At 42.5% G+C, this 27,855-nt stretch overlaps 1 protein-coding gene across 1 annotated transcript; it reads right to left on the bottom strand.

Moving 5' to 3' along the window:
* Positions 1 to 3,038: 3,038 nt before the first annotated feature.
* On the bottom strand, positions 3,039 to 27,855 carry TRAPPC3L (trafficking protein particle complex subunit 3L). Its single transcript, XM_061626295.1, has 5 exons — positions 27,814 to 27,855; positions 18,993 to 19,090; positions 13,736 to 13,835; positions 5,252 to 5,437; positions 3,039 to 3,158 (listed from the first exon to the last, which is right to left on the bottom strand). The coding sequence occupies exons 1-5, from the start codon at positions 27,853 to 27,855 to the stop codon at positions 3,039 to 3,041; spliced, it is 546 nt and encodes a 181-aa protein (XP_061482279.1).

Here is a 27,855-nt window from a genome sequence, read left to right as displayed (position 1 = left end):
AGTGTTTTATAAGGGAAGAGGTATAGACAGTAGGTAGCTGTAATTCATACTAGCCAGTTGGCAGGATGAAGTAAATAGAAAGAGATGATTCAGCTATCAGGGGACATGGTTATCCTCAATGCAACTCATTGATTTTCTGTTATTGCAAGATCCCTTAAAAGCTTAGCATTCCTCTATAACAATCTAAATATACTTTTAAAGCCAAGAGCAGATCCATTGCATTAATTGCTTCCTTTAAATCTAGATATATTTTCTCAGAGATACAGTTACCGGTGGATGCACAAGAGGAAAATAATGTTTCTATAAAATAAGTAGACTGCAGATCCTAAAACATAATCCAAATCCAATAAGGAAGATCTGCTTGCACAAGCACAAACTGAACTGGTAGCAGGAGACTACAGAAATAAATTGAGAAGAGAAGGCAGCCTTCCAGGAAATTTGGATTGCTAAATTAAAAAAAAAACTTCAAAAATTGTATTTCCCTGAATCCTTGATAGTATTTTCCAAAACATTTCCAGTTCCACTGGCAGGACTGGGGGAAATCTATCTGTAGCATCTAACAAAATAAAAGTGTTTTAAGACTTATTATAAAATAAAGGAATTATACTATAACTGAACAAGACTGCTGGCATAAAATTAAAGAGCTTAGCACTTTGTGGTTGAACCTGTACACTGAATAACTGATCCAAAAAGGTTTGACAAACAAACAAACAAAAACCCTTTAGGTTGACAGAAAACCAAATTTAATTTAAAGTTCTCAGTATCCAACCATTAACTTTAGATCCAAATCATAAGGCAGACAAAGTGAGACCACTTGCCTCAATTCACTGATTTCATATTACATTAAAGCACAGCAAATTGTCGATTCATTTGTTATGTTTTTGCTACCAGAACTATTTGGATGTTCTTCTTCAGGCACCAAAGTCTTGCTTGAACAATTTCTGAAAGCAGATGAATTGCCTCAGACAATTCTGATAGTTTATTATACTCCACTTTTCATTCAAAACACCTAAGGCTGTAATCCGATGAACATTTGCTCAGGATGGGATGTTCCATTGAACTCAATAGGGCTGAATCATGATTAGATTGGGCTGTAAAGCATATGGGAAAGAAACTGATGGAGACATAGCAAAACATTTCACAAAGACAGAAGGGAGGATGGACTTGGGATGCATTTGTGAGATCTCCAGCTGCGTGTACCTAATTGACTCAATAACAATTATCTGTTTTTTCCTTCATTCTATCCATTCTTTCTGCAGTCTTTACACCCAGCCCAGACAAGTGTGTTGCCCCTTTATAAATATTTGTTGATTTGATGCATTTCTTTACTGCCCTTTAGCAGAGCCTCTAGAGTTGCTTACAAAACAGATAATAAAATGCAGATAAGACATAAAGAGCATCTTTAAAAAGAAAAAAGTATTAAAAAGCCTGGGGAAATAAAAATTACTTTGGCTATTGCAAAAAGATAACAAAGTTGGTAACAGGCAACTCTTTGGAGAAGGAATTCCACAAATGGGGCCCTCCCTGGTCACTGACTTGTCTCAAATAGTTGGGGGAACTGTAGGAGAGCCTCTGAAGATGAGATTAATTTAATTAAATACCAGCACTTTAATCGTGCTTAAAAATGGACAGTTTCCAGTATTGCTAAGATGTGTTTCCACTGACCAGCACCAATCAATGGTCTGGTGGGTCTGTTTTGAACTAATGGGACTTTCCAGACAGTCATCAAAAGCAGGCCCACAAACAACACAGTATGGTAGACAATCCTAGATATTACAGAGTCATCATCTGCACAAAACATGTAATGAAGTTTAATACCACTTTGAACAGTCACAGCTTCCCCCCCCCAAATACTGGGAACTGTAGTTGAGCAAGGGTGCTGACAGTTGTTAGGAGACTGCTATTTCCCCTCACAGAGCTATGTCAGGACCCATCCTGTATCTTCCACCCTGTCACAGTCCCACCTCAGGGTCCTGGTCTCTTAACGGTTCTCTCACCGGCCCTAGCACAGATCTCTCAAGATCCCACTGCTAGGAAGCACTACCTGACACTCCCTATAAACAATATTGCCTTGAGACTGTGCCTTTGTCATAGAGTCTCAATTTGGATGTTCACCTTTATCTTTGGAGGATTGGGAATTGTTGATTCTCTCCTCACCTCTTGCACACAGATTCCTGCTTGATTTGCATTATCATCATTTGCTGTCAAGGCCAAATTGTGCAAACTACGGTTAGCACTGGTTCCAAATCATGATTTGGAAGAATTAATCATAGTTTGCCCAGTGGTCACATAAACCAGGAAAGGGAGAAGGGAACTGCACATGCGAAGGGGGGGGAGGAGGGAGAGGGGATGTGAAAGCCTAGAAGTTCATGGCACATTTCTGATCTTTTAAACCATGGTTTGGAGAAGGGCTTGCCAACCTATTCAGGCCAGAGGGCACATTTGGAATTTTGAGAAAGAACTATGGGTGCCAGTCACAAAATGGCTGTTACAAGGGTGTGGCATAACACAAAATGGCTATGCCATCCAAAAGAGCAGAACAAGATACATGACCACAAAATGGTACTAACATGCCCCTCATCAGTGCCCCCCCTGGTCAGCTAGAAAAGAGCACCTACATCAGGCACTGCCTTGTTCACAGAGAGAAGGTCTTTGCAGCTCTACTCTGTTCAGAAAGGATGGGTTCCAGTCCTGGCATCCAGTGAAATGCAGGCATGTTTAAGGAGGCATGTTCATTGTAGGAGAGGCTGAGCCAGGAACTAAGCAGGAAGAGCCATCTCTCGTGTACTGTGGATTTTTGCGGAGATCTTCTGAGACCTTCTAACCATAGCAGGTACTGGTTTGGAGGATTAGGAAAATGGCATCTGAACTGAGTTAGTGTGTGTTTGGGCATGCAGAGGTCCTGTTCCAGAAAGGACTCCATCCACACCCTGGTTCTGCATGGAATGCCCTTTCTGGATCAGGAAGATTCTCTTTCTAGGTAGGTACAGAGAATCAAAATATTAGCTCTCCACACGTAGCTACTTCAGATATTGATTTCACTTATTTCTTTTGTGTTTCTTGGTTTCAACCTTCTTTAGGAATGTAATTCCAATTTCTGTCACATCATCCCCCTTCAAAGTGTCTTGAATGAAAGTAACTTCAGCAGCCAGATGTACCTGAAAATAAGTAAGTTTAGTCAATTAAATGAAAGAAAACTTTTCATTTTTCTTCATTTCAGTTTATTTTTTTAGAAGTGCTCTGCTTTCTACAAGAAAAACCCATTAAGCTCAATGCAGACTGTGACATTTCTGTGTCTCTGGGATTACCACCTCCTGACCCCCAAATGCCTGGATCAGGAAGTCCGTCTCAGTCTGAGTCAGATATGCTCTCTGAACCACAAGCTTCAGCCCCACCACCAAAAGGTGGCCACTGCTTTAATCTGTCTGTAAAATTGCTATACCTTTGGGTATAGAATAGGACCTTTGTTTGGTAGCATGCTTGACCAAGCTGACTCGTGGGATTTTGAATCAAACAAATACACTTTATTGTATACAAGATGTTAAATGTGAAAGTAAATGAGTAAGTGGTTATTGTCCCTATCCTACCCCTTTAATCCCAATGAATTCTCCCCCAAAATCCCAGCCCTTCTGACTAGATGTTCTCTTCTCGATCCCTAATCCTATCTACCTCTAACTGTCAAACCCCAATGGTTTCTCTTCAAAACTCCCCTCAGAATTCTCACTCACACATCTCCTCCCACCGGTCAGTCATACCTCATGTGCACCTAACATTATATTCATACTTTCTTACCTGAACCCAACTTCAAAACAGTTTTAAACATATAAATAATTCTGATTCAGTTACACAGACATTCATTCATTTCGATATTTATAGGTTGCCTCATAACAGGGTGGCTTACAGAATAAAAATAAACAAGTTAAAGAACAATAGATTATGAAAAGTAATAAAATACGGTATGATGCAGCATTAAAGCAAACTCCAAATTAATGTCAAAAACAAAGAGTGAAAAATAAAACTCAAGAGCTAAAATTTATTTTAAAACTACAGGAAGATTGAATAGGAAAATAAAAAGGTCTTTGCTTCATGCATTTAAGCGTATGTGTTGTTACTACTGTGCAAATGACACCTTGAAACATGGTAGCCAGGGGCAGGCCAGCAGGCATAATACCAATCTTTCACCTAGCACTCATTTGTACACCTCATGGGTTGCCAATGTGGTGCCTGTGGGTGCAGTGGTGACCTGGAGGTCTTCCCCCAAAACCTACTCAACCTCTTAGCCCCCACGTGGACATGTGGTGGTGAGGGTGGTTACCTTTTTCTCGGAAAATACATAGAGGTGAAGGAGCAAATTCGAAGAGAGAGACTCTTTCCCACTTCCTCTTTCATATCTATGAGTGATATTCTGCTAACACATCCCAGCAGCACAAGGAGCTCTGTTTGCACAACGGAACTTCCCCTCTTTCCTCCCCCCAAGTGTGCCCTCCCAATACTTGCTCCAGAGGGACCCTAGAACAGATTTAGGGGGCACATAGGGAGGAGAATATTCTGCTGAAAATCCTTGTGCTGATGGAACTATTGCTTTAGCGCTACATTGGATTCCACCCTTTATTTATTTATTTATTTATTTATTAGATTTATATCCTGCCCTTCCTCCTGGTAGGAGCCCAGGGCTTTTCAAGGTTCAGATTAATTCTACTGGATCTGACTTCCTCTCTGAGGGGGGCAGCTCCAGAGGAGGGAGAAATAAATGACCCAATGTGGTGGCACACACATCATTCACTCAAAACTCCAAATTTGTCCAAGAGCCTAGAAAGATAGATGGGCCTGATATACATAATGAACATCTGCACATTGACATTTTTTGTTAATTCTTTGGAGATTCCTGTACACATATAGCTCATTAAAAAAAAAGGACTGCATGCATCAGTACAGCCATATACAAGTCCATTATGGTGTATACAAATGAATAACCATTTTAAAAAGCAGCACAGTATAGCTTCCAAGCACTTTGCCTGGAAGCTTTTTGATTGCAAAAGTGGGTGCAGTTCAACTTCTTCTTTAACATTTGTGCAGATCCTGGCAACTGCCCAGCTTCATTTCTCACCACTCCACCAAAGGGCAAGAAGTTAATTGCAACGTGGTTTTGCCCTTCGTGCAAGGGCTAGCCAATGCCATCCCCATATCATAGATTGTGTATGTGTGAGCTTGTTGTGCACAGAGGAGGGAAAGGCAGAGGCCAGGTCCTTACCATCTCCAGCGCTCCTCTAATGGCACCACACAAAAGATTGCAATAGCAAAGTGAAGATCGCCCTGCTGGCAGCTCCTCCACAAAGTCGACTAAGGGATTCTTAGCCAAAATTAGGGAGAACTCATTTTCCATGGTGTTACTGCAAGTCACAGTAGGGATGACACCCAGATACATCTTAAAAGCAACCTGGAAAGAGAGAGGAAAGCATGCATCACTTCAACATTTTCTCCAAGTTTTCAGATGTTACTAGTTACCAAATGTGTCCTCAAGGCAGGATTGTTAGCGTACAATAAGGATGAGGAACCTGTGGCCCTCCAGATGCTGCTGGACTTCACTTCCCATCATCCCTGATCACTGACCATGCTGGCAGGGGCTGATGGGAGCTGTAGTGCAACATCATCTGGAAGGCCACAGGTGTTCCATTTGTGGCTTAGGACAAACCCAGCTAATCGTCTGTTCGTTGCCAGCAATAACCTAGGTTTAAAATCTACTTAGCGGTTTTAAGTTTAAACCTGTATTCCAGTTCATGTTTAATGAGATCATAAACAAATGTTTCATGCAAATGTGAATGGTTTTTTGAATTTACATATGCAAAAATTGAACTCATGCATTTTATGGATATGTATTTACTACTGCTGATTCCCCTGTTTGCATTCACTTGATTACACTGTCTCTTTCCATCTGCTGAAAACTTATATCAGTTTATAGCATCTAACTGGTGTTAAATGGGATGTAAAAATGGTATAATGATTTGTTTTCAGTGTGTTTAGTTTTACACTAGGCTGCTTGTGGCTTTGGGCAGTCTTTTAAAATTATTATGAATGTTGGCCGTTTTAAAGTTTAATATATTTTGTATTGTTTGATGATTGATTAATTTTGGATGCTGCCTTTGAAGAATTCTCGCTTGGAAAGTGGTTTATAATTTTGTTAAATAAACATATTGAAATGGCTTCCCCCAAAGGTTCCTGGGACTTGTATTTTGTTGAGAGGTTTTAGAAAGCCCCCAGACTGAACTACTATACCTAGTATTCACTGGGAGAAGGAAGGACTCTCATTTTAACTCTGGAGAGTAGGTATAGAATCATAGACTAGTAGAGTTGGATGCGGCCTACAACGCCATCAAGTTCAACCATCTGCTCAATGCAGGAATCAGACTTAAAGCATATCCAACAGGTGTCTGTCCAGCTGCCTCTTGAATGCCTCCAGTGTTGGAGAGCCCACCACCTCCCTAGGCAATTGGTTCCATTGTCATACTGCTCTAACAGTAGGAAATTTTCCTGATATTCAGATGAAATCTGACTTCCTGTAACTTGATCCCATTATTCTGTGTCCTGCACTCTGGGATGATTGAGAAGCAATCCTGGCCCTCCTCTGTGTGACAACCTTTCAAGTACTTGAAAAGTGCTATCATAACTCCACTCAGTCTTCCCTTCTCAAGGCTAAGTATGCCCTGTTCTTTCAATCTCTCTTCCTGGGCTTTGTTTCCCTGTATCTCCTCATCCAAGTCATAGATAAAAATGTTGAAGAGCACTGGGCCCAGGATCGAACCCTGTGGTACTCTGCTTGTTATCTCCTCCCAATTTGAAGAGGAATCACTGATAAGCACACTTTGAGTATGATTCTGTAGCCAGTTGTGGATCCACCTGAAAGTTGTTCCATCCAGGCCCCATTTAGCTAGCTTGCTAATCAGAATATCATGGGGCACTTAGTCAAAAGCCTTGCTGAAGTTGAGATATATCTTGTCCACAGCATTCCCACTGTCTACCAGGGAGGTTACCCAATCATAGACCCTCTTTTGGGAGAAGACTAAGCCAAAGTAGGAATTGAACATTTCTGCCTTTTCTTTGTCATCTGTTATCATTTTGCCATCCTCATTGAGTAGCTGTACTACCATTTCTTTTCTCTGGCTTTTACTATGGACGTACCTGAAGAAAGCTTCTTTGTTGCTTTTAGCATTCCTTGCTAACCTCAGCTCATTCTCAGCTTTAGCCTTCCTGAAGCATCCCTGCAATTCTGTGATACCTGCCTGTACTCTTCTTTTATGGCCTGGCCTTCTTTCCACTTCCTGTATGTGTCCTTTTTTGTTTTCAGGTACTCTCTAAGCTTTTTGTGAAGCCACATTGGCTTCTTCTGCTGTTTCTCCCCTTTTATCCTTGCTGGAATTGCTTGCCATTGCACTTTTAGAATTTCCTTTTTTAGAAACTCCCACCCATCTTGGACTCCTTTTCTCATTAAGGTCATTTGCCATGGAACCATACTTACAATTGTTTTGAGTTTATTAAAATCAGCTTTCCTGAAGTCCAGGGTGCATGTATGGCTACTCTCAGCTTTTGCTTCTGTTAAAATCAAGAATTCAAGTATGGTGTGATCACTTTCCCCGAGAGTTCCCGTAACTGCCCCTTCATCCACTAAGTCATCTCTATTAGTTAGAATCAAGTCAAGGATAGCTGACCCTTTAATTCCTTCCTCCACTTTCCGTAGGAGAAAGTTATCTCCAACATGTCAGGAATTTCTTGGAGCGCCTGTGTTTGGCAGAATTTGTCTCCCAACAGATATCATGGTAACTGAAGTCCCCTGTTACTAGTACATCATATCTCCTCGACAAATTGGCAATTTGTTTTTCAAAGATTTTATCCTTGTCTTCTCCTTGATTGGGTGATCAGTAGTAGACTCTAACCACCATGTTCCTTTTATTCCTTGCCCCATTTATTTTAATCCAGATAGTTTTGGTGGAGCTACCAAGCTCATCCTCCTATATTTCTCTGCAGGGATATATATTTTTAACATATAGGCATCTCTGCCTCCCTTTCTATTCCTTCTGGTTTTTTTTGAACAAGTTATATCCTTCAATTTCTGTATTCCAGTCATGGGAATCATCCCACCAAAATTTCAGTTATAATCACATTATTAAGAGTTTAGGTTTGTCCTGTTTGTTTCCCATACTCTGGGTATTAGACATCGAGGACCATGTGATTTACAGTCTGGCTTCCTTCCTACATTTTTCTGAAGACTATTATTGGGCCCGATTAGAGTTGTTCTCTTAGTTCCTGTTACTGTGCATAAGCCTTCATCCGTCATTACGTCTACTTTACTCTTAGGATTCATTTTAAAGCTCTCATGTGCTGTGGCCAAACACATTCTTCCCAGTCCTTGTAAGGTGCAACCCATCACTTGCCTGTAGTCCATCTTCTAGGAAGTATAGCCAGTGGTCCCAGAATCAGAATCTCTCATGCTGGCACCACCTTCATAGCCAGTCATTCACCTGGAGTATTTTTCTTTCCCTTTCTACTCCTCTAAGTACTGGAAGGATCGATTAGAAAACTATCTGGGTCCCAAAGTCCTTGAGTTTCCTTGACAGAGCCTCAAAGTCTGATGTGATTTCTTTGTAGCTCTGCTGGGCAGTATTATTCGTTCCCACATGGATGAGAAGAAAGGCATAATTGTCAGTGGGCTTTATGAGTGATGGCAACCCTTCAGTCACATCTCTAATCTGTCCTCCTGGGAGACAGCATACCTGGCGAGTCCATGGGTCTTCTCGGTATACTTGGGTTTCAATCCCACATAGGAGTTTCCCACTGCTACTACTCTTCTGTTTTTCTTCTTGTGGGGCATGGTTTCATTGCCTCTGCTTGACTGAACTTCAGCCTCTCACTCGCTGTCACGCAGGGTCTCCTGTGATTCTTCCTCTACAGATTGTCCTCCAGTCTCATCCTCAAATGCCTGGAAGCCATTCCATAGTTCCACTGGTGAAGGTGTCTTCTAGCTCTTCCGATCCTGTCACCCTTCTCCATGGAGTTTCCTCCACATTGTGGTTGCTCTCCACAACAATCTCCTCTTCTACTTCAACATGCCGTTGTTCTTCCACTTCTGTACTTCTCTTTGCTGTTCTTCTTCCAGCATTTCGTCTAAGAACTCTTCATCTTCTCTTATACTCTTCAGTGTGTACATAATTGCATTCATTTATCCCAGAGTCCCATGTCCAGACCTTTCCCCCTTTCAAGGTGTGCTGCAGTTGGGGCCGTGGTAACTGTCCTGGTCATCATCAACTAACATCACCAGCACACACCTGTCCCTCAGACTCTGTTTTTTCATTCTCTGGGATTTATGATTCACAATATTTTTACTTTGTTGCTGAATTTCCTTTATGTATTTAATATGTGCTAATTGGATATCAGAGTGACTTAGGCGAGCCTCAGCCGTTGTGAATAGCTGGTAAAGGAATTTCTGTGCAAATATGTTTGTACTTGTGTAAGCTTGTGATGCTCACCTCAATTTGATAACTGTAATAACATGGAAAAGATTACACCAATTGTAGGCCTAGATTGCCTTCTTACAGTAAACATTCTGAATGAATACAGAGCTCCAGTTATGGGGGAAGGTCTTTCAATGACTATCTTTCCTTTATCTAACTGGCCTAAATTACACAAGCTAAAGTGCAAATTTGATAGATTTTGCTTTGAAAGTAAACTGAACTGAATTCCTCCTCCATCCCTGCTCCCAGGTAAGGGCATGTAGGACTGCAGTCTATACCAATTAAGATCAGATGTGCCATTGTAAGCAGCTGTTACACATGTTCATATAACAATATCCTCCAAATATTGTAGGAAACAACTACTTTTCTCTTTCATATGGCAAACACTCACACTCGATGCAAATTCTTGAACTGGAGCCTGCTTGGATCCCTAACACATTTTTTTATGGCTCCACTGTGAGATTCTTATTATCATCTGGTTTTAATAGGGCTAGCTAAGATGTTATTCATTTCATATGGGCCATGTTTTCTCTTTTGTACTCAGTTATGTTTTGTTTCTTAAAACTCTGAATTGAAATAAAACAGCTGCCATGCAGAGAGCAGTTGGCCTCTCTTTCAAGATTCACAACCTCACCAGTTTGTAAAGGATTGTAAAAGATGCAAAGGTGTAGGGAGAGAAAGACACCATCATCATTACTTATTATCATGGTGATGATTATACTTTTCAAGCCTTCCATCAACAAAACACATCTGGCTGCTCAGATTTCACTTACATATTTTAGAGATGTGTCCAATCAAAGGATGCATTGAAGGCCAGTGCATTAGGGCAAATGGGGCACTGCTTCCCACTGTCTGCTTTCTTATTTACAGCCAGTCAGGGAGTTGCTCTGCCTGTGATTGGCTCTGGCTTCATCTGCTATTGGTCTTCCTGCCTTCCGCCCTAGCAGACTCAATGGTCACCAGCCACCACCGAAAGGATGGAAGACACAGAATTGAGTGTTGCCCCCTACCTGCAACATTACTGCATGACATTCACTTTTATGGGCCCTGGCTGAGATTTCCATCCCACTTGGTTGGTGCCAAGTACTAGAGGCCAGTTATCTGGCACAGCAGCTCATCTGCCAGCTGCCGAGCATGGGTAGGTGGGAGGTGCTTGTATTTGCCTTCTACTCATACTGATGTAAGCAGCAGTAATACCCCTAGTGGGGATTATTTCCAGTCTTGGGGACCTACAATGAGAAACACAGCTGGGGATAAAAACAACTGGGGAAAGGAAAAAGGAATGGGAAGAGCAGCCTCTCTCACCCATCCGTGCTGCACTTGAGAGAAAATGTTACAGTCCATATTGTCACACAGAAGCCATGCATCCATAATACTTTGTTTGGCTCTTATTTGGCTTGCACACTAGGAAGCGATTGGTCCTTTAATGCAAAACCAAAGTGTTTTCTATTCTCTTCTATTTTGAAAGGCATCCTTTCATGCAATAGTTAAAGCAAAGGAACCCTGCCACTGTTCCATGTTCCAAATCTCTAGCGTTGACAACCAACAAAAAAAACAATCCACATGGTTTTTAGACTAGTGCCAGCAGGCAGAATTATGTGTGGTGTCCATGTCCATGAAAGCTATATATCTGGGCAAAGTACCAGATTTTTTTAAAAAAAATAATGGAAGATAGCAGTAGCATTTTTGTTTGATGCACATATTTGAACTAGGTAGGGCACTCTCAAATGCACTAAAACTTCAGGATGCCAAGTATGTTTGGAATTAATGGGCTTCACCTCTGGGTTGTCTCATGCTCTGCCTCTGAGCATCCCCCCCCATCAAAAGTTTTGAAGGCAAACGTTGCCATCCTGGTCTCCTTCTGGGAGGAACGGCGGGATATAAATTTAATTTTTTAAAAAAATAAATAAAAGTTGGCAACTGTACTAAACACATGTCAGGATGCTTACACTTGAATCCCCTCTCCTCCCAGTTGCCCATCCTGTACTCACTGCTACATGATTATTTTCACAAATAGATGTTCTCATGTGTTCATTTCAGTTACAACTCTTTCATAGATCCTTTCCTCTCCCCCCCGCCCACTTCCCATGCTCAATTCACAATTTTATTTTTGCATTTAGCCATAGGCCATAGCACAACAAATTTCCAGAAAATAGAATACAATAATAAAAATGGACAATATAATATAATATGCAATTATATTGACAAGCCTAAACTATAGAACAGAGTGAAGTTCATTGCTGATCGGTCTTACCATGGAGGGCTCTAATATGTTTAGCCGCAAGAGCAAAGTTGGCTACCGCCATGGTAACTGTACTATAATTATCTGCCAACAAGTCAGCTATTATGGTATCAGGAGAAAGGTCAGCTCGAGGATTAATAAAGGGGGATAGGAATTTTTGTCTGGGAGCATTATATAAAGGACATTTTAGAATATAATGACCAAGATCCTCAATCTCCTTGTTTCCACAAATACAATAACGTTCACTTCTCGGCACCCCATTGTATCTGCCCTCCAAGAGGGCTGTTTTCATAGTTTGAAATCTAATTTCAGTGTAAACTTTCCGTATCTTCGGGTTAGTAAGAATGGTAAAATAGGAAGCGATTACATGATTTGGTTTAAAGGAAGGGAACCATCTCGAAAAAGGAGATGTTACTATGTGAAGCCTATCTTGTACCTCGTGAAAATTAAAGATCCAATTGCTCAGATCCTTTGGGGGAAGTGTTTGGAGATTACTGGGGGAGAGGTTATAAGAATTGATTAATGTTAGAGTAATTTGGGCCCATCCTCCGGATTGTATTTGTTCTTGCCAGCATGATCTAACGATTGAAGATTCATCAAGATGTATAATTTTTCTGCAAAACCTCAATGCCGCCCAATCCATTTTTGCTGACAATGGGTAAAGCCCCGTTTCAGCCCTTACATGGGCAGAAGGCGTTCCTCGGGGAAGGCCCAAAATTTGTTTTAGAAATAAATTTTGAAGGGGTTCTAGGGTTGACTTAAGGGCATAGCCCCAAATTTCTGCCCCATATAATAATTTGGGTAGAGCTTTAGCACTAAAGATTTTTATCATCGGGGGAATTAACTGGCCGCCACGAGTATAAAAAAACCTTTTTAATAGTCCTGTTATTCTGGCATTTGCTAATTTGATATCCTCTGCCTGGGGTTTCCAGGAAAGGTTATTGTTCAGAATTATGCCAAGATATTTGAATGACTGGACCTGCTCTAGAGGGATACCATTTAAGGTCCAAGTACTTTTGATCTTTCTGTTCTTTCCACAGATCATGATTTTAGATTTTGGATGGTTTATCAGAAGATTGTTGATCCGACAGTACTCGTCTAGGCGAGCTAACATTCTATTTAAACCAATCTTATTTAAAGAAAAAAGGGCCATTTTTTATTACCAATTGATGGGGGGAAGAACTTAAGTGAGGATAGGGTAGGGATTATGTCATTAATAAAGAAATTAAAAAGAAAAGGTGCCAAGATGCATCCCTGCTTCACCCCTCTCAGGGATGGAATTTCACGTGATAGCGCTCCATTTCTACCCAGGCGTACTCTTAAACAATTAGAATGATGGAGGGACCTAATTAGCCAAGCCAATCTTTTGTCTATATTAGATTTCTCAAGTTTGTGCCACAGAATCTCCCTGTCCACCGAGTCAAATGCCGCAGCGAAGTCTATAAACGCTATGTAAAGGGATGAGAATTTTCCTTTTTGGGCTTTAGATATTAAGTGCTGTAGTATATAGACTTGGTCTATCGTGCTCCTGTCTTTTCGGAATCCCGCCTGTTCTTGGTGGATGATCGAAAACTTAGTATCCCACTCTGACAGTTTATTTAGGAGGAAACGCCCATATAATTTTGCTGTGACATCGAGGAGACTAATAGGTCTATAGTTTCTGGGGTCTGCTGGATTCCCCTTTTTATAAATTGGTACTATAATACTAGTGCACCAGCCCCGGGGAAAGTCTCCTGTATTATTAATATGGGTGGATAGATTTGCTGCACTGTCTCTATGTGTACATGTCTTTCTTTAAAAGCGTTGAGACAGAAATCTTCCAACATACGAGCACATGATGTCTGCATTTACTTGTGAAAATAGTCATGTGCCAGTCAAGCACATGCCGGGAAACTGAATTTTTGCCTGAAATGGAGCCAAAGTAATAATTATGCTAAGAGCAGGACACCTGGACATGGTCTTGCCTAATCAAGGCAGTGCCTGTGAGTACCTGTGCAATTACACGTGCAGTTTCAGAATAACTCCGGCACTTCTTCACAGCAGAGCGAGCCAAAAAGTCTTCACACAATCTGATCCCAATGTTGTACCCCCTGGAGAAAGAGAGAACGAGAGTCAACCATAGCAATGCATATTTTCAGTTGTACCCACCCTTACTTTACCTTCTCTGTTTTTTAGCTCATGGCACAAAATGCTGCATGGACCAGAGCAGAAAAAGTGGTATTGATCTGCCCTGTTAAGTAATTTGGAGTCCTTAAAGGTTGTGCCTCTCACACTTGCAAGCACCACGACACACAACAGCTTTCAGAGCTAGTGTGGCATATACACTGAAAGCACATTCAAAGCATACCCACCGCCAAACAAATCCTGGGATCTGCAGTTTACCTCTGTAAACTTGTTTATTGTATTTTATCATGTTTTATTGTAAGCCGCCTAGAGTGGCCATTGGCTAGATAGGCGGCCTATAAATTAAAGTATTATTATTATTATTATTAAACTATTTTAAATGTATGATGTGTACACATCCACTGTGGCTAGTCTTGTATCTAGACTGCAAAGGCCCAGGACAGGCAGGAATTAGCAGCTGAAGATTTTCATGTCATGGAAAGAAATGTTTCGCCTGCTAATTGCTGCAGAGCAAGTGGATGCTATAACTAGAGCAAAAGGGCCTAGCAGAAATTCAACAGCAGAACTTTTCCCCAGCATAGGAGTGCAATGAATGGGAAGGGGATGGATTCACCTACTGAATTTCTATTATTTAAAGGCAGAGGAAAAAATTATTGGCAATCCTACCGCTACAGCTGGTTTTGTATATTAAATGATTACTAAGTAGATCCTAAGAATGTATAGGGGACTTTTATAAAAAGAAAATGAATGAATCAAAATAGTGCCTTTGCCTGACTGAAAGGCTTTAAAATTTAAAACTGAAGAGAGAGCATTTAATGGAACTTTCTTTACAGATCCATTTCAAGTTTAAATGAATCCAGGAAAAAGTTCTATTAAATTCTTTCCCTCTTAATCTTGGTCGCAATTCACAACCAGCTTCACCGGAAAAGCAATTGCAGTTAATGGGAAAGCATTTAAGTAATACTGGATGAGAGTATATGACAGGAAGCCAAAACAGAATATAGTAGCCAGTGCATTGCTATAACACAAACATTCCTAAGGTTCAAAGCAACATTGTGCAATGCATCATGACATGCAATATTTGTTTATTTGCAGGTATGCTAAATCCCAATTTAGAGCATTAGCAGCACCAGAAAGTATCTGAGTAGCAGATGTTCAAATATGTACATCTTTTTATTGTTCACATCCACACTAAAAAACTTGCTCAAATTCTATTAACTTTCATAACAACAACAAAAACTGATGGAATCAAGTGAAAATCTATTCTTCAGTACCATGGGAATTTTATTTCTTTCCGTGAAGGAATGACCAGCTTTCCTAGAAAAAGTGTACACCGCCATTGTTGAAAAGCAACTGCTATTATTGCTGCTTAGCCCCCCAAATTAAGGCTGTTTCAAACTGTTTTCCATACAGTATAGAGGTGTTCTGTGTGGGACTGGCCTTGATGCATGTTCAAAAATTTCAGCTGGTGCAGAACATGGCATTCCAACATCTGACCAGCATTCAAGATCCTTTTAAAAACAATTCAAGGTGACAGCCTTGGCCTATAAAACTTTTTACAGGAGGGACAGAATGCATGTAGGGGTGGGGGAGAATTTCGGTTTGGTTGGCTTTTAAAGCCAAAGCTATCAAATTTGCACTTTCCAAAACAATATGAGAACTGAAATATGGTCATCCTTCAAAATTCACACTTATCTGAATTTTGCAATGCAGTTCTCCAATCAATGTTTACAAAAATGAATATATATGGGGAAAAGGTGCATAAAAATGATAGCATACAAAAACAACATATGAACAGGCATTATACAGTAATACCTCAGATAACAAAGCAGATGCGTTCCTGGGCGTTACTTCTTTAACAGAAACTTTGGTAGCAGAGGTAGGAACAACATGGGAAGAACAGGGAAAGGTTCCTATACCTGCTCATAGATGGTGGGGGCAGCTTCAACAGTGGATTTATAGGGTGCCTACCCAGCACACAAGCACACACCTCCTTCTCCCTCCCTCCCCTCCCCCCCCTCTCTGAATCATATTGGATCCTTCTCTCCCCAGCCCTCGGAGAAAGCAAGAGATCTCTTCTAATGCAAAGCAAACACACAGGCTTGTCAGTTTCATGCTAGCAAAGCAAAGTCACAGGCTTGAAAGTTAAGCAAACCTCGTTAGTTTCAACTTTAAAAGTTAATAGGAGCTTTGTTCCTGGAGGATTCCTTAACTGAGGTATTACTGTATTAGGGAAAATTGCTTGCAAAAAGGTGTACATTAGTCAAAACTGCATACAAAAATGTGTTTAGTAGAAGAAATTTGCACTGAAATACTTCCAAACTGGCTGTTTATTGAACATTCATGCTGACATGTTTGCACAAAACTTGTGCGGAACTTACAAGACATTGTAGGTTTATTGAGCATTCATCCTATGTTTGCGTAGAGGTCACATGACAATGCTAGCAAGTGGTTGTTATCCTGCACTTTCAGAGCAAGTTTCTGTCACTTATCTTATTGGACTTTGTGGAACTAAAAAAGTGATTGGATCATTGCCCTAGGAAGTGTGTGATAACAACCAAATTTTATGTTTAGTTAGTTTATTGAAACTGTATATAGCCATAGGCTGTTACAGAAGAGTCACAAACATAAAAATACATAAACAGTGTATAGTATGATACATAAAACTCAGTATAAGAATGACTCAAATTAAAATTTTAATACATATATTAATCATAGATTTTTAACATAACTGGCTCTAAGTTTCTTTGCCGCCAGAGCAAAATTTGCAGTAGCAATTATTATGTGTGGTTGATCCGAGGATAAGAGAAGAACCACGCTCTGAGACTCGGTTAAGTCTTTATTCCTGTGAAGCAACGGGGCTAGGAATTTGCCTCTTGGGGCACTGAATAAAGGACAGATTAGCATGTAATGCATTAAATCTTCCGGTACCTTACATCCTGAAACACATAGGCGTTCGGCATATGGGGTTCCAAGGTATCTACCCTGCAAATTCGCAGAGGGCATAACCTGGAATCTTAATTCCGTATAGGCTCTGCGAAGAGAGGCCTTTGTTAGAATATCAAGGTAAGGAGCCCACTCATAGTTGGTTTTAAAGAGTGGGAACCAGGGAGAAAAGCGTGCTGTAGAAATAACTGCACTGTCTTGTTGAGCCTCGAAATCAAAGATCTGGTTACGGAGTGCCCTGGAATTAAGATTATTAAGGAGATTATCTGTTAAATCATAGTAAGTAGCTAGGATGGAGTTGCCCAACCCCCATTTTGCAACTGTTCCTCCCAGCAAAGCCTGACCAAGGAACGTGAGTTAGTTGTTGATAATTTCCGCCAATAGCGTAGGAACGCCAGATCTATTCTGGTCTTTAAAGTGGGTAACTTGAGTTCAGCTCTAACATGGGTTGCAGGGGTGCCTTTCAGTAAGCCCAGGATTTGTTTAAATATGGTATTTTGGATTTTCTCTAGGGCGAGGCGTAAGACGGGCCCCCAAATTTCGGAACCATATAAGATCATTGGGAGAAATTTTACCACATATAGATTGAAGAATGGTCTTACCAATTGGCCACCTCTGGAATAAAATATTTTTTTCAGTTGTCCTAGAGTCTTAATTGCAAGCAACTTAATGTATGCTAAATGGTGGGACCATGTCAAGTTGTTATTAATGTGGATACCCAAATATTTGAAGGTATTTACCTGTTCTAAATGATGACCATTTAGGTGCCAAGTATATTTAGATCTACTATTTTTCCCACACACCATTATTTTGGACGTAGAATAATTAATATGTAACAAATGTGCGTCACTAAATTCTAGGAGGGAAAGTAGCATACGCTTAAGGCCTATCCTGTTTTGAGACAGAAGAACTAAATCATCTGCGTACAAAAGAACCGGGATTTTCCTCTCCTTATCCGAAGGTGGGAAAAAAGCTGGGGAAGCCATTGTAGAAACGATGTCATTAATAAAAAAGTTAAATAAAAAAGGGGCCAAGATCCATCCCTGCTTGACTCCTTTCGAAACGGGAATCTTGTGGGAAAGGGAACCATTTAGACCAAGGCGGATTCTGATAAAGGTGTCGTGATGGAGTGATTGAATGAGCCGCAGCAATCGTTTGTCGATACCAGCTTTATCTAATTTCGTCCATAGTAGGGAACGGTCTATCAAATCAAATGCGGCTGCGAAATCGATGAAAGCTAGATAAAGTGATGTGAGCGGTCCTTTTTTAACTTTCCTAATAAGATGTTGCTGGATAAACACTTGGTCGATTGTACTAGATCCTTCCCTAAAGCCTGCCTGGACATCAGCTATAATAGGATGTTCCTTTTCCCAGTCTGACAGTTTATTTAAAAGGTAACGTCCGTATAACTTAGCTGCAACATCCAGCAGACTGATGGGTCTATAATTTGTGGGAATAGCTGGATCACCTTTTTTGAATATGGGAACCACTATACTTGTTTTCCAACCAGTTGGAATACATCCAGATTCATTTATTTTAGTAAAAAGGGTTGCAAGAATAGGACGCCACCAAAATGGGAAAGCCTGGTAAAGATCTGGCGGGATCATATCTTGGCCAGGAGCTTTCCCCAGGCGCAATGATGCTAGTAGGTTGTCTATTTCGAGGCCGGTCACTGGAGCCCAAGATGGGGAATCAGTAGGAAAGGTAGGACTAGTGTATGGTACAGGAGATAGATTCCCAAAGATGGTCTGAAAGTGGGTAATCCACGTTTCTGGAAGTATTGGAGGAATTGAAAGTGGTGGTCTATTAAATAGATTACTGTGAATTAAATTCCAAAATTCCCCATGATTCCCTTGTAAAGCCGCCCTGCCGAGGTGTTGCCAGATCGAGGTAATATATAATGATTTTTTATGCTTTAAAAGGTTATTATATTCTCATTTAAGTTTTTGGAGTTTGGAAATGGCTACTTCAGAAAAGTGGAGTCTAGTGAAGCGTGTTTGGAAACAGATTTGTTTCTTTTTGGCTATGTGATTAAACAGCTTCGCTGGAAGTGCCTCCGATCTGCTGGGTTTTGAATTTTTCATACAGATCCAGGTGTGAGAAAAACCAAGTTAAATGGATATCATTACCTGCTAAGCGGATATGTAACAGTGTCTGAATACATGTTTGCTACTTACATACTGTCCAAATATTTGTTCACATCTTCATCCTTTTCATAATCCTTACAGAGCTGGGCTACCAAAGCACCATAGGTGAGTACAAAAAGCTCTCTGCTCTGCCAATTAAGGGAAATACAGAGTGAAGGTCATGGCTCATGAAACATACCAGGTCAGAAGGAACAGCTTTTCTTACACCTCCCCAGAACTTTTAGGTAAGTATCTTGTCTAATGCAAAGGCAATGATCTTTCAGTATGTGCTGCATAATTACACATATTGTCAAAAAAACACAAAGAAGCCAGTGTTTTATTGAATCCCCAAAATATCCCAACACCCCAGGGAGGAATGTTAGAGGGTAGATGCAGTAGTCATTCAGCATACCATGTGATGTGCTGAGGCAGAAGAGGAAATGGTGGGTAAATGCCAGTCCTATAACATAAAGAGAAGTAAAATAAAACATGGGAGGGGAGAATGACAAAGTCACATTCTTCTGTAAATTGCATCACTTGAAAGACAGAAAACAAGAAAAACGTGTTGGAATGAATTGCAAAAGCTGATTAAACACTGACAGAACATAATTCACGCTGCTAAAAACTGACTCAGCAATTCCTGAAAAGGTAATAGTGATAACAAGTGCACAAAGGGTTTATTTTGAAACTTCTCCAGCAGCACTTGTTTCCTGTCTTCCAATGAATAAACAATCGCACTTCAAAACTCCAGCAAATTGAAAATAAGAAAGTGGACTTATTGCTATGAAACTGGGAAGGGGGCGCAGCTGTGTGCCAACCAAGTCTCCGGCATGCACAGCCTTAAAGTCCACTTCAGAACCACAAAAAAGCATCCAACACAACCCAAGAAGTTTGCCAGTGACTTCGGTGGAATAGGAATTGCAGCCATACAGCCCATCCCAGACTCATTCATTCCAAATGAAGTTCCACTAAGTTCTGTTATGCTTACTTCTTCGTCTGCATGTGTAAGATTGTGTAGCCTTAGTGAAAATTAGCAAAGTATTTGCAAATGGCTCCTGCAGAGATACCACTGAAATGCAGGGGAGCTGCACAGCTTGAATATTTGGTGGGCTCTCCTGCTCTTACAGTGTTGCAAAGCGTGCCCACCATTGCAAAGCCCTTGCAAAGAGCTTTCCAAGGGGCTTCTCAGGATCTGAGGATAAGCTGATTATCTGGTCTTAGGTGCTGCTGCCCAGAGGTGCCTGCAGACCCCTTTCAGCTGAGTCAGATTTTACCTGCCCCACTTCATCATATATGATGTCAGGCATAGGGCAGGTGGGCATGGCTTGGCCAAATGCCCTGGTGGGCCAAATTAGGCCCACAGGCCAGAGATTCCCCATTCCTGACTTACACCAACAACATTAGAACTTTCTACTTTGAAATATTTTTTACATATACTTGCCTACCAAAAGACTCTAGTAACCTGCACAGGAGACTGGAGGATCTTATAAGGAACCCCCTCACTTCACATGCAGCCCTTGCCAGGCCTATTGGGCTTCACATTTACTCTGCATGAACTGAGTAAGCATCTGAACACAGCGCCTTGGAAGTGACACAAAGAACTGCAGCACGCACAGGGCGATTTTCACTGCAAACATAGTGGAGTGGCCTCCTGGGGTTGCAAAGCCAATAAAATGGGCTCTCCCACCTCCTGAAATTAAGTAACGAAAAAATGACACCATGATTGCAAGTGTCATGTTGGGCAGTTAGGCATGAATGCTTGATAGGCTTCTGGCAAACACCAACATTCACCGAAGGCACCACCGGACAGCCCAACACGTATCTACTCAGAACCAAGTCTCAATGAGTTCAATGGGGCTTATTCCAAGGTAAGTGGATACAGAATTGCAGCTTAGAGATGACCGGAGGATATTATAAAATTTACACAGAGATGACTATAACAAGCTAAGGATACATCTATGTTTTACAAACTTCTCTATAATGCCTACATCCCTAGATTCCACAATGCCATGTCATATAAACTTACGTTTTTGAAAAAATAAAACTCCGGCCGTAACTCACTGGGAGGGGCGGCTTTCGTTAAGAGGGATCGATGGAACACAGGATGTATTTTAAACGTGTCAGGCAGCTTCAGTCGGTACGCCACGGGATTGATTTGAGTTTCTATTTCGAAAGGACCCACCCTCTTGTCTTGTAATTTTCTACATTTGCCCGGCATCTGGAGGAAGCGGGTGGACAGCCATACCTGGTCTCCCGGTTGAAGGGGGGGGCCCTCCTTCCTGTGCAGGTCAGCAACTCGCTTGTACTCCGTTTTGGCTTCGTTTAACTGCTGTTTCAGTGTCTGTTGCGCCGCTTGCAATTCCTTAAGGAAGTTCTCAGCTGCCGGTACCAGCATTCCTTCTGAGCTGCTTGGAAAGACTTTAGGATGGAATCCATAATTAGCGAAGAACGGGGTTTGTTGAGTGCTGGAGTGCAGAGAATTGTTGTAGGCGAACTCTGCAAAATGCAAATATGATACCCAGTCAATCTGTTGATAGGACACATAACTTCGTAAATATCTTTCCAAAACGGCGTTCAAGCGTTCTGTCTGCCCATCTGTCTGGGGGTGATGGGCGGAGGAGAGTTTTAATTCCGTCTGCAACTGTTTCCACATTGCTCTCCAAAATTTGGCTGTGAACTGAGTTCCTCGGTCTGAGACTACGCTGTTTGGCAATCCATGCAGCCGGTAGACTTCTTTTATGAATAACTTGGCCGTTTCTTTAGCCTCTAAGGCCCCTGCACAAGGAAGAAAGTGTGCCATTTTGGTAAGTAGATCCACCACTACTAAGATGGCTGTCATTCCTTGGGACTTGGGTAGATCAGTTATAAAATCCATGGAGAGGTCCTTCCAGGGTTCATGTGGGACAGGCAACGGTTGTAACAGTCCTGCTGGTGTCCCTGTTTGTGTTTTTGTCCGCAGACAGACAGAGCAGGACTTTACATAACTCTCAATATCCCGACGCATTTTAGACCACCAGAAGTCCTTGGCCACGTTCTGAATGGTCTTGTAAATCCCAAAGTGTCCCGCTGTGATGGAATCATGACACTGGCGTAGGATTCTGAGCCTTAATTCCCCTTCTGGCACATATCTGGCGGTTTTGAACCATAACAGTCCATTTCTCCAGTGAAAGGTTACTTCTGAGTCTTGACCTTGTCCCGTCTCCTGCTGATATTTCTTCTTGTTGTGCCTTTTTGAGTTCCTCTTCCCATGAAGGCTGGCATACTCCCAACGTTAATTTCTCTGGCGGGATTACGTACTGAGGCTGGTCCTCGGATTCACTTTCTTTGTATTGTGGCTGTCTGGATAAGGCATCCGCTCTCTGGTTTTTGGCTTGGGCATGGTAAGTAATCTGGAAGTTAAACCTAGTGAAGAACTGGGACCATCTTATCTGTCTCTGGTTCAGCTTTCTGGCTGTTTGGAGGCTTTCAAGATTCTTGTGGTCGGAGCGCACTTCAATTCGATGAGAGGTCCCCTCTAGGTATTGTCTCCAGTTTTCAAAAGAGTCCTTGATGGCCAGCAGCTCCTTCTCCCAAACTGTGTAGTTCTTCTCTGCAGGCTTTAACTTCCGAGAGAAGTACGCACAGGGGTGCAGCTCCTTCCCTTCTTGGTCTAATTGTAGCAGAACCCCCCCCGATGGCAAAATCTGAAGCATCTGCTTCCACTACGAAAGGGCGGTTCGGATCAACAAAGCGCAGAATGGGCTCAGTAGCAAACCTTCTCTTCAGCTCCTCAAAGGCCTCGGTGGCGTTCTCTGTCCATTGAAACTTCTTCTTCCCCCTTAAACAGTCAGTCAGAGGAGCTGTTAATTTGGAAAACCCTGGAATGAACTTTCTGTAATAATTGGCAAACCCCAAAAACCGTTGTACATCCTTTTTGGTGACAGGTTGGCCCCAGTCCAATATGCAGCTTACTTTCCCTGGGTCCATCTCCACGCCTTCCGCTGAGATTCGATATCCAAGGAAGTCTAGAGACTTGAGGTCAAATCCACATTTCTCTAATTTAGCATACAGGTGATTTTCTCTCAGTCTCTTCAACACCGTCTTCACATGCTGGTCGTGGTCTTCCTGGTTCTTTGAGAACACCAGGATATCATCTAAGTAACAGATTACATACGTGTCCAACAAGTCTCTAAACACGTCGTTCATGAATTTTTGAAAAATTCCTGGACTTCCACAAAGCCAGAACGGCATGACCAGGTATTCATACTGTCCGTAAGCGGTCAAGAATCCTGTTTTCCATTCATCTCCCTCCTTCATTCTGATCAGATTGTACGCTCCTCTCAAATCCAACTTCGTGAAGATTTTTGCAGAGCGCAGTCGGTCCAGCAACTCTGAGATCAGGGGCAGTGGGTAGCTGTTGGGGATGGTGATCTGGTTCAATGCGCGATAGTCGTTACAGGGTCTGAGTTCCCCCCCCTTCTTTTTCACAAACAATAGTGGCGCTCCAGCAGGGGATTGTGAGGGGCGTATGAATCCTCGCCTCAGGTTTTTATCCAGGAATTCCTTCAGGGCCTCCCTCTCATTCTCTGTGAGAGAGTAGATTCTCCCTGATGGGATGCTGGCTCCTGGCACTAGGTCAATCGCACAGTCGTAAGGGCGGTGGGGGGGTAAAGTCTCTGCCTCTTTTTCATCAAACACATCTTTGAATTCTTCATACTTTGGCGGCAGGGTCACTTGCTCGATCTCTTGCACTGCCCCCGCTAAGGTGTTCTTGATTCCTTCAGGTTGACAGTTCTCCTGGCAATACTGTGAGGTGAACCACACCACCGCCTCCTTCCAACTTATTTTGGGTTCATGCTTTGCTAGCCAGGGCATTCCCAGAATCACCTCAAAGTTCGAGAGATCTGACACGTATAGCGAAATGAACTCTTCGTGCCCAGGGATTTGAAGTTTCACTTCCTCCGTGGCTTGTGTCACCCCTCCTGACTTCAGGGGTCTCCCATCGATAGTCTCCACAGCTAGGGGAGCGTCCAGTTTCCACCGGGAATTTCCATGACGCTTGACTAACTTTGCATCAATAAAATTTGTGGAGGCTCCACTGTCAATTAAGGCAGTGGAATTAAACACCACTCCTCTGGAAGTTGTAATCCGAATAGGCAAGACCAACACCCCCTTTGAGGGAGGTTGGATCGTTGGGGGGCCTTTATACAACGCTGCCCCCAGTCCACCGGCCTGCATGTGGACTGGGTGTTCTAGTTTCTCGACGGCTCGGCTTTCCCCCCTTTCAGTCCACAGTCTCTGGCCACATGGCCCGGCTTTGAACAATAAAAGCATAAACGTTCCCGGCGTCGTCTTTCCTTTTCTTCTTCCGACAGTCTTGGCCTAGCCCCTCCCTGTCCCTCAGTTGCATTACCTGCCATCCCTGCAGTGGGAAGGGTCTTGTTGCGGGATGCCGAGGCTGAGTATCTCGGGACCTCCTGCTTCCTTTCCAGGCGCCTTCCTTCCATCCGGTGATCTATCTGTAGGCATAGCCGGATGAGCCCTGGTAGGTCAGCGGGGGGGGAGGTCCTGGCCAACTCATCCAGGATTTCAGCATTTAATCCACTCCGGTACATAAACATCAGGGCGGCGTCATTGTAACCAGTTTCCTGGGACAGAATTTTAAAAGCGTTAGTGTACTCGGAAACAGTCCCTTTAGCTTGCTTCAGAGCGCCTAGTTGCCGCGCTACTGTTTCAGCCCTTTGCGGGTCTTGAAACATCTCGGTCATCTCCTGTATAAATCCTCTGTACCTTCCTAAGACAGTATCCTTTCTCACGAGATACGGAGTCACCCATTTTGCAGCTTCTCCCTCCAGGAGGCTAATCACGAAAGCTACTTTAGCCCCATCGTCTGGAAATTCCGTGTGCCTGACATCCAGATATAACTCACATTGAGCCACGAAGGTTGCCAACTGATCACTTTGTTCCGCGTATTTTGGGGGCAATCCAATGGGAACCTTTACTACGGCAGCTGGAGGGGCTGTTCGCATCTGGTCTATCGTGGCCTTCAAGGTTTGATTATCTGTCTTCAGCGCCTTGACTGCTGCTAGCAGGGCTTGAACATCCGTCTGCAAATCAGCTACCTTAGTCCTCAAGAGTTCCACTTCTTCCGTCTCAGAAGTGGGGTTCGTCCCCCCCGCTGCTCCCTTTGACATCTTGTCCCAGTCAAGTGAAGAGAGCGTTGAGGGTGATTTAGGTGGCTCTGTCAAGCTGTCAGGCCCAGGATGTGACTCAGGAACCAGACCAACGGCTGTAGTTAATTCGTGTTTTATTAGGGTAATGTCCAAACAAAGACTGCGTTTTCTCATGAATCAATACAGGGATACAGGTCCTGCGGCATTGGGAGAAAGTTGACAGAGCAAGGGACTTCTTCCCGCCTGTTCTTTAAGAAGGGGCCAAATGGGCGCGCAATCTTTCGCTCCTCCTTAACTGCCCCTCAGGTACTGCCTGCCTTCCCCCCCTTCTCTCCTGTCTTTTCAGCTGTCTGCGTGTGTGCGGTGAGGGGGGAAGCATCACCCCCTCCTCTTCTGAAGTTTCCGATTCCAGGATGGGGGATAGGGGAGGGGCTGATGGTAAACTGCCTCCCCGCTTTTCGGCTGTGAGCAGCCCTCCCTCTTTCCCCTCTTGCTCTGAGCCTGAAAGAGGGGGAGGCGTGAGAATGTCCAGGGAGGGCTCAGGCTCCCCGTCGCTAAGCGACCTTATCACTGGCAGTTCCTCTGTTTCGTCTTCGCTCCAAAGGGGGGAAGTTCCTCCCCCTTCCCTCTGCCGTTCATCCGAATACTCTTCTCCCAACTCTCCGGGATCCAGCTCCCCGGGATTGGGACCCCAGCTCTGCCTTCCGACAGCTGTGGACATAATATATCTCGGCTGCAGCAAAGCTTTTGACAAAGTGCCCCATGATATTCTGATTAGCAAGCTAGCTAAATATGGGCTGGATGGAACAACTATCAGGTGGATCCACAGTTGGCTACAGAATCATACTCAAAGGGTGCTTCTCAATGGTTCCTTCTCAAACTGGGTGGAAGCAACGAGTGGGGTACCACACGGCTTGGTCGTGGGCCGAATGCTGTTCAACATTTTTATTAACGACTTCGATGAGGAGGTACAGAACATGCTTATCAAATTTGCAGTTGATACAGAGCTGGGGGGCACAGCTAATATCATGGAAGACAAAAGCAAAATTCAAAGTGACCTTGATAGGCTGGAGCATTGGGCTGAAAACACCAGAATGAAATATAACAGGGGTAAATGCAAAGTTCTACACTTAGGAAAAAGAAACCAAATGGACAGTTATAAGATGGGGGATACTTGGCTCAGCAATACAACATGTGAGAAGGATCTTGGAATTGTCGTTGATCACAAGCTGAATATGAGCCAACAGTGCTATGTGGCTGCAAAAAAGGCAAATGCTATATTAGGTTGCATTAACAGAAATATGGTTTCCAAATCGTGTGAAGTATTAGTTCCCCTCTATTCAGCACTGTGCCTTCTAAAGATCTAAATTTGTGGGAAATCATCACAGTAACTACTACAAGCACTAAAAGTTGCTCTCAAGATAGAAATAAGAACATAAGAAGAGCCCTGCTGGATAAAGAGAAAGGCCTATCTAGTCCAGCATCATGTTTACCACTATAGCCAACCAGATGCCTTTGGGAAGACTGCAAGCAGGACATGATGGAAAGAGCCCTCTCCCACTGCTATTTTGTAGTGCAGGGGTGGGGGAATCTTTGGCCCTCTAGATGTTGCCGAACAACAACTCCCATACCTGCTGGGACTCATGGGATTTGCAGTTCAGCAGCTACAGTTCAGGAGGGACAAAGATTCCCAGCAGGTGCCCTTGTGACTGGTATTCAAAGGCATACTGTCCCTGTCAGCATACGTTCATCATGACTAGTAGGAACTGATAGACCCTATCCTTCATGAATTTATCTAATCCCCCTTTAAAGCCATCTATATTAGTGGCCATCACATCTTGTGATAGGAAATAGGAGTGAAGAACTATTTCATTTTTAAAAAAATGCATATTTGATTTAGATAAAATAATACAATAATTATATAGAAAGAAAAATTAACTTAAGTCGTCAACCATGATAATGTTAAACTGTTTAAGTAACAGATATACCACCAATACTATACACACCGATAAATACTCCATGCTTTAACAGACTTTAAAAGAGGTTGATACAATCTTGTGACAGCAAATAGTTATGCACTGTGTGAATAATACTGCCATTTGTCTGGAATATCCCACTATTCAGTTCCATTGGATGACCCGGATTCTGATATTGTGACAGATGGAGATAACCTTCCATCAATCTACTTTCTCTAAATGTAAATGCACTGCCTTCAAGTGGCGACCATATGAATAGGGTTTGCATGAGGCTGAGAGGCAGTGACTGGCCCAAGGTCACCCAGTGAGCTTCATGGCTATGTGGGGACTCAAACCCTGGTCTCCCAGGTCATAGTCCAGCACCTTAACCACTACACCACACTGGCTCTCCTATTTTCTCTATGATATGCTTAATTTTAAACACTTCTATCATTTCTATTCACAATTTTCCTAATGTAAACTAAAAAGCCCCAAACATTGTAACTTTTCCTCCAACAGGAGTTGCTCCAGCAACTTGATCATTCTGGTTGTCCTCTTCTGAACCTTTCACAGCTAAAATGTTCTGTACTGGGTTTTTGTTTCAAAACAAAAGATGAAACTGCAATCCATATACCTAAAATGTTGAAATTAAATTCTTGGCTGTATGTCCTGGCTTGTAAACAGGTTCTTATCAAATAGAGCAGTATAAAGTACCTAAGAATAATTGTATGTTTGCTAGCATTTATATATACAAATTAGACTTACTATTTTGGGGTTGTCTGGTCTTCCTTTTGCTGGCCGTGACAT

Source organism: Rhineura floridana, chromosome 4 (genome assembly GCF_030035675.1).
Source record: "Rhineura floridana isolate rRhiFlo1 chromosome 4, rRhiFlo1.hap2, whole genome shotgun sequence".
Classification (NCBI taxonomy): Eukaryota; Metazoa; Chordata; class Lepidosauria; order Squamata; family Rhineuridae; genus Rhineura; species Rhineura floridana.
This window is presented reverse-complemented; position numbering and strand designations above follow the sequence as displayed.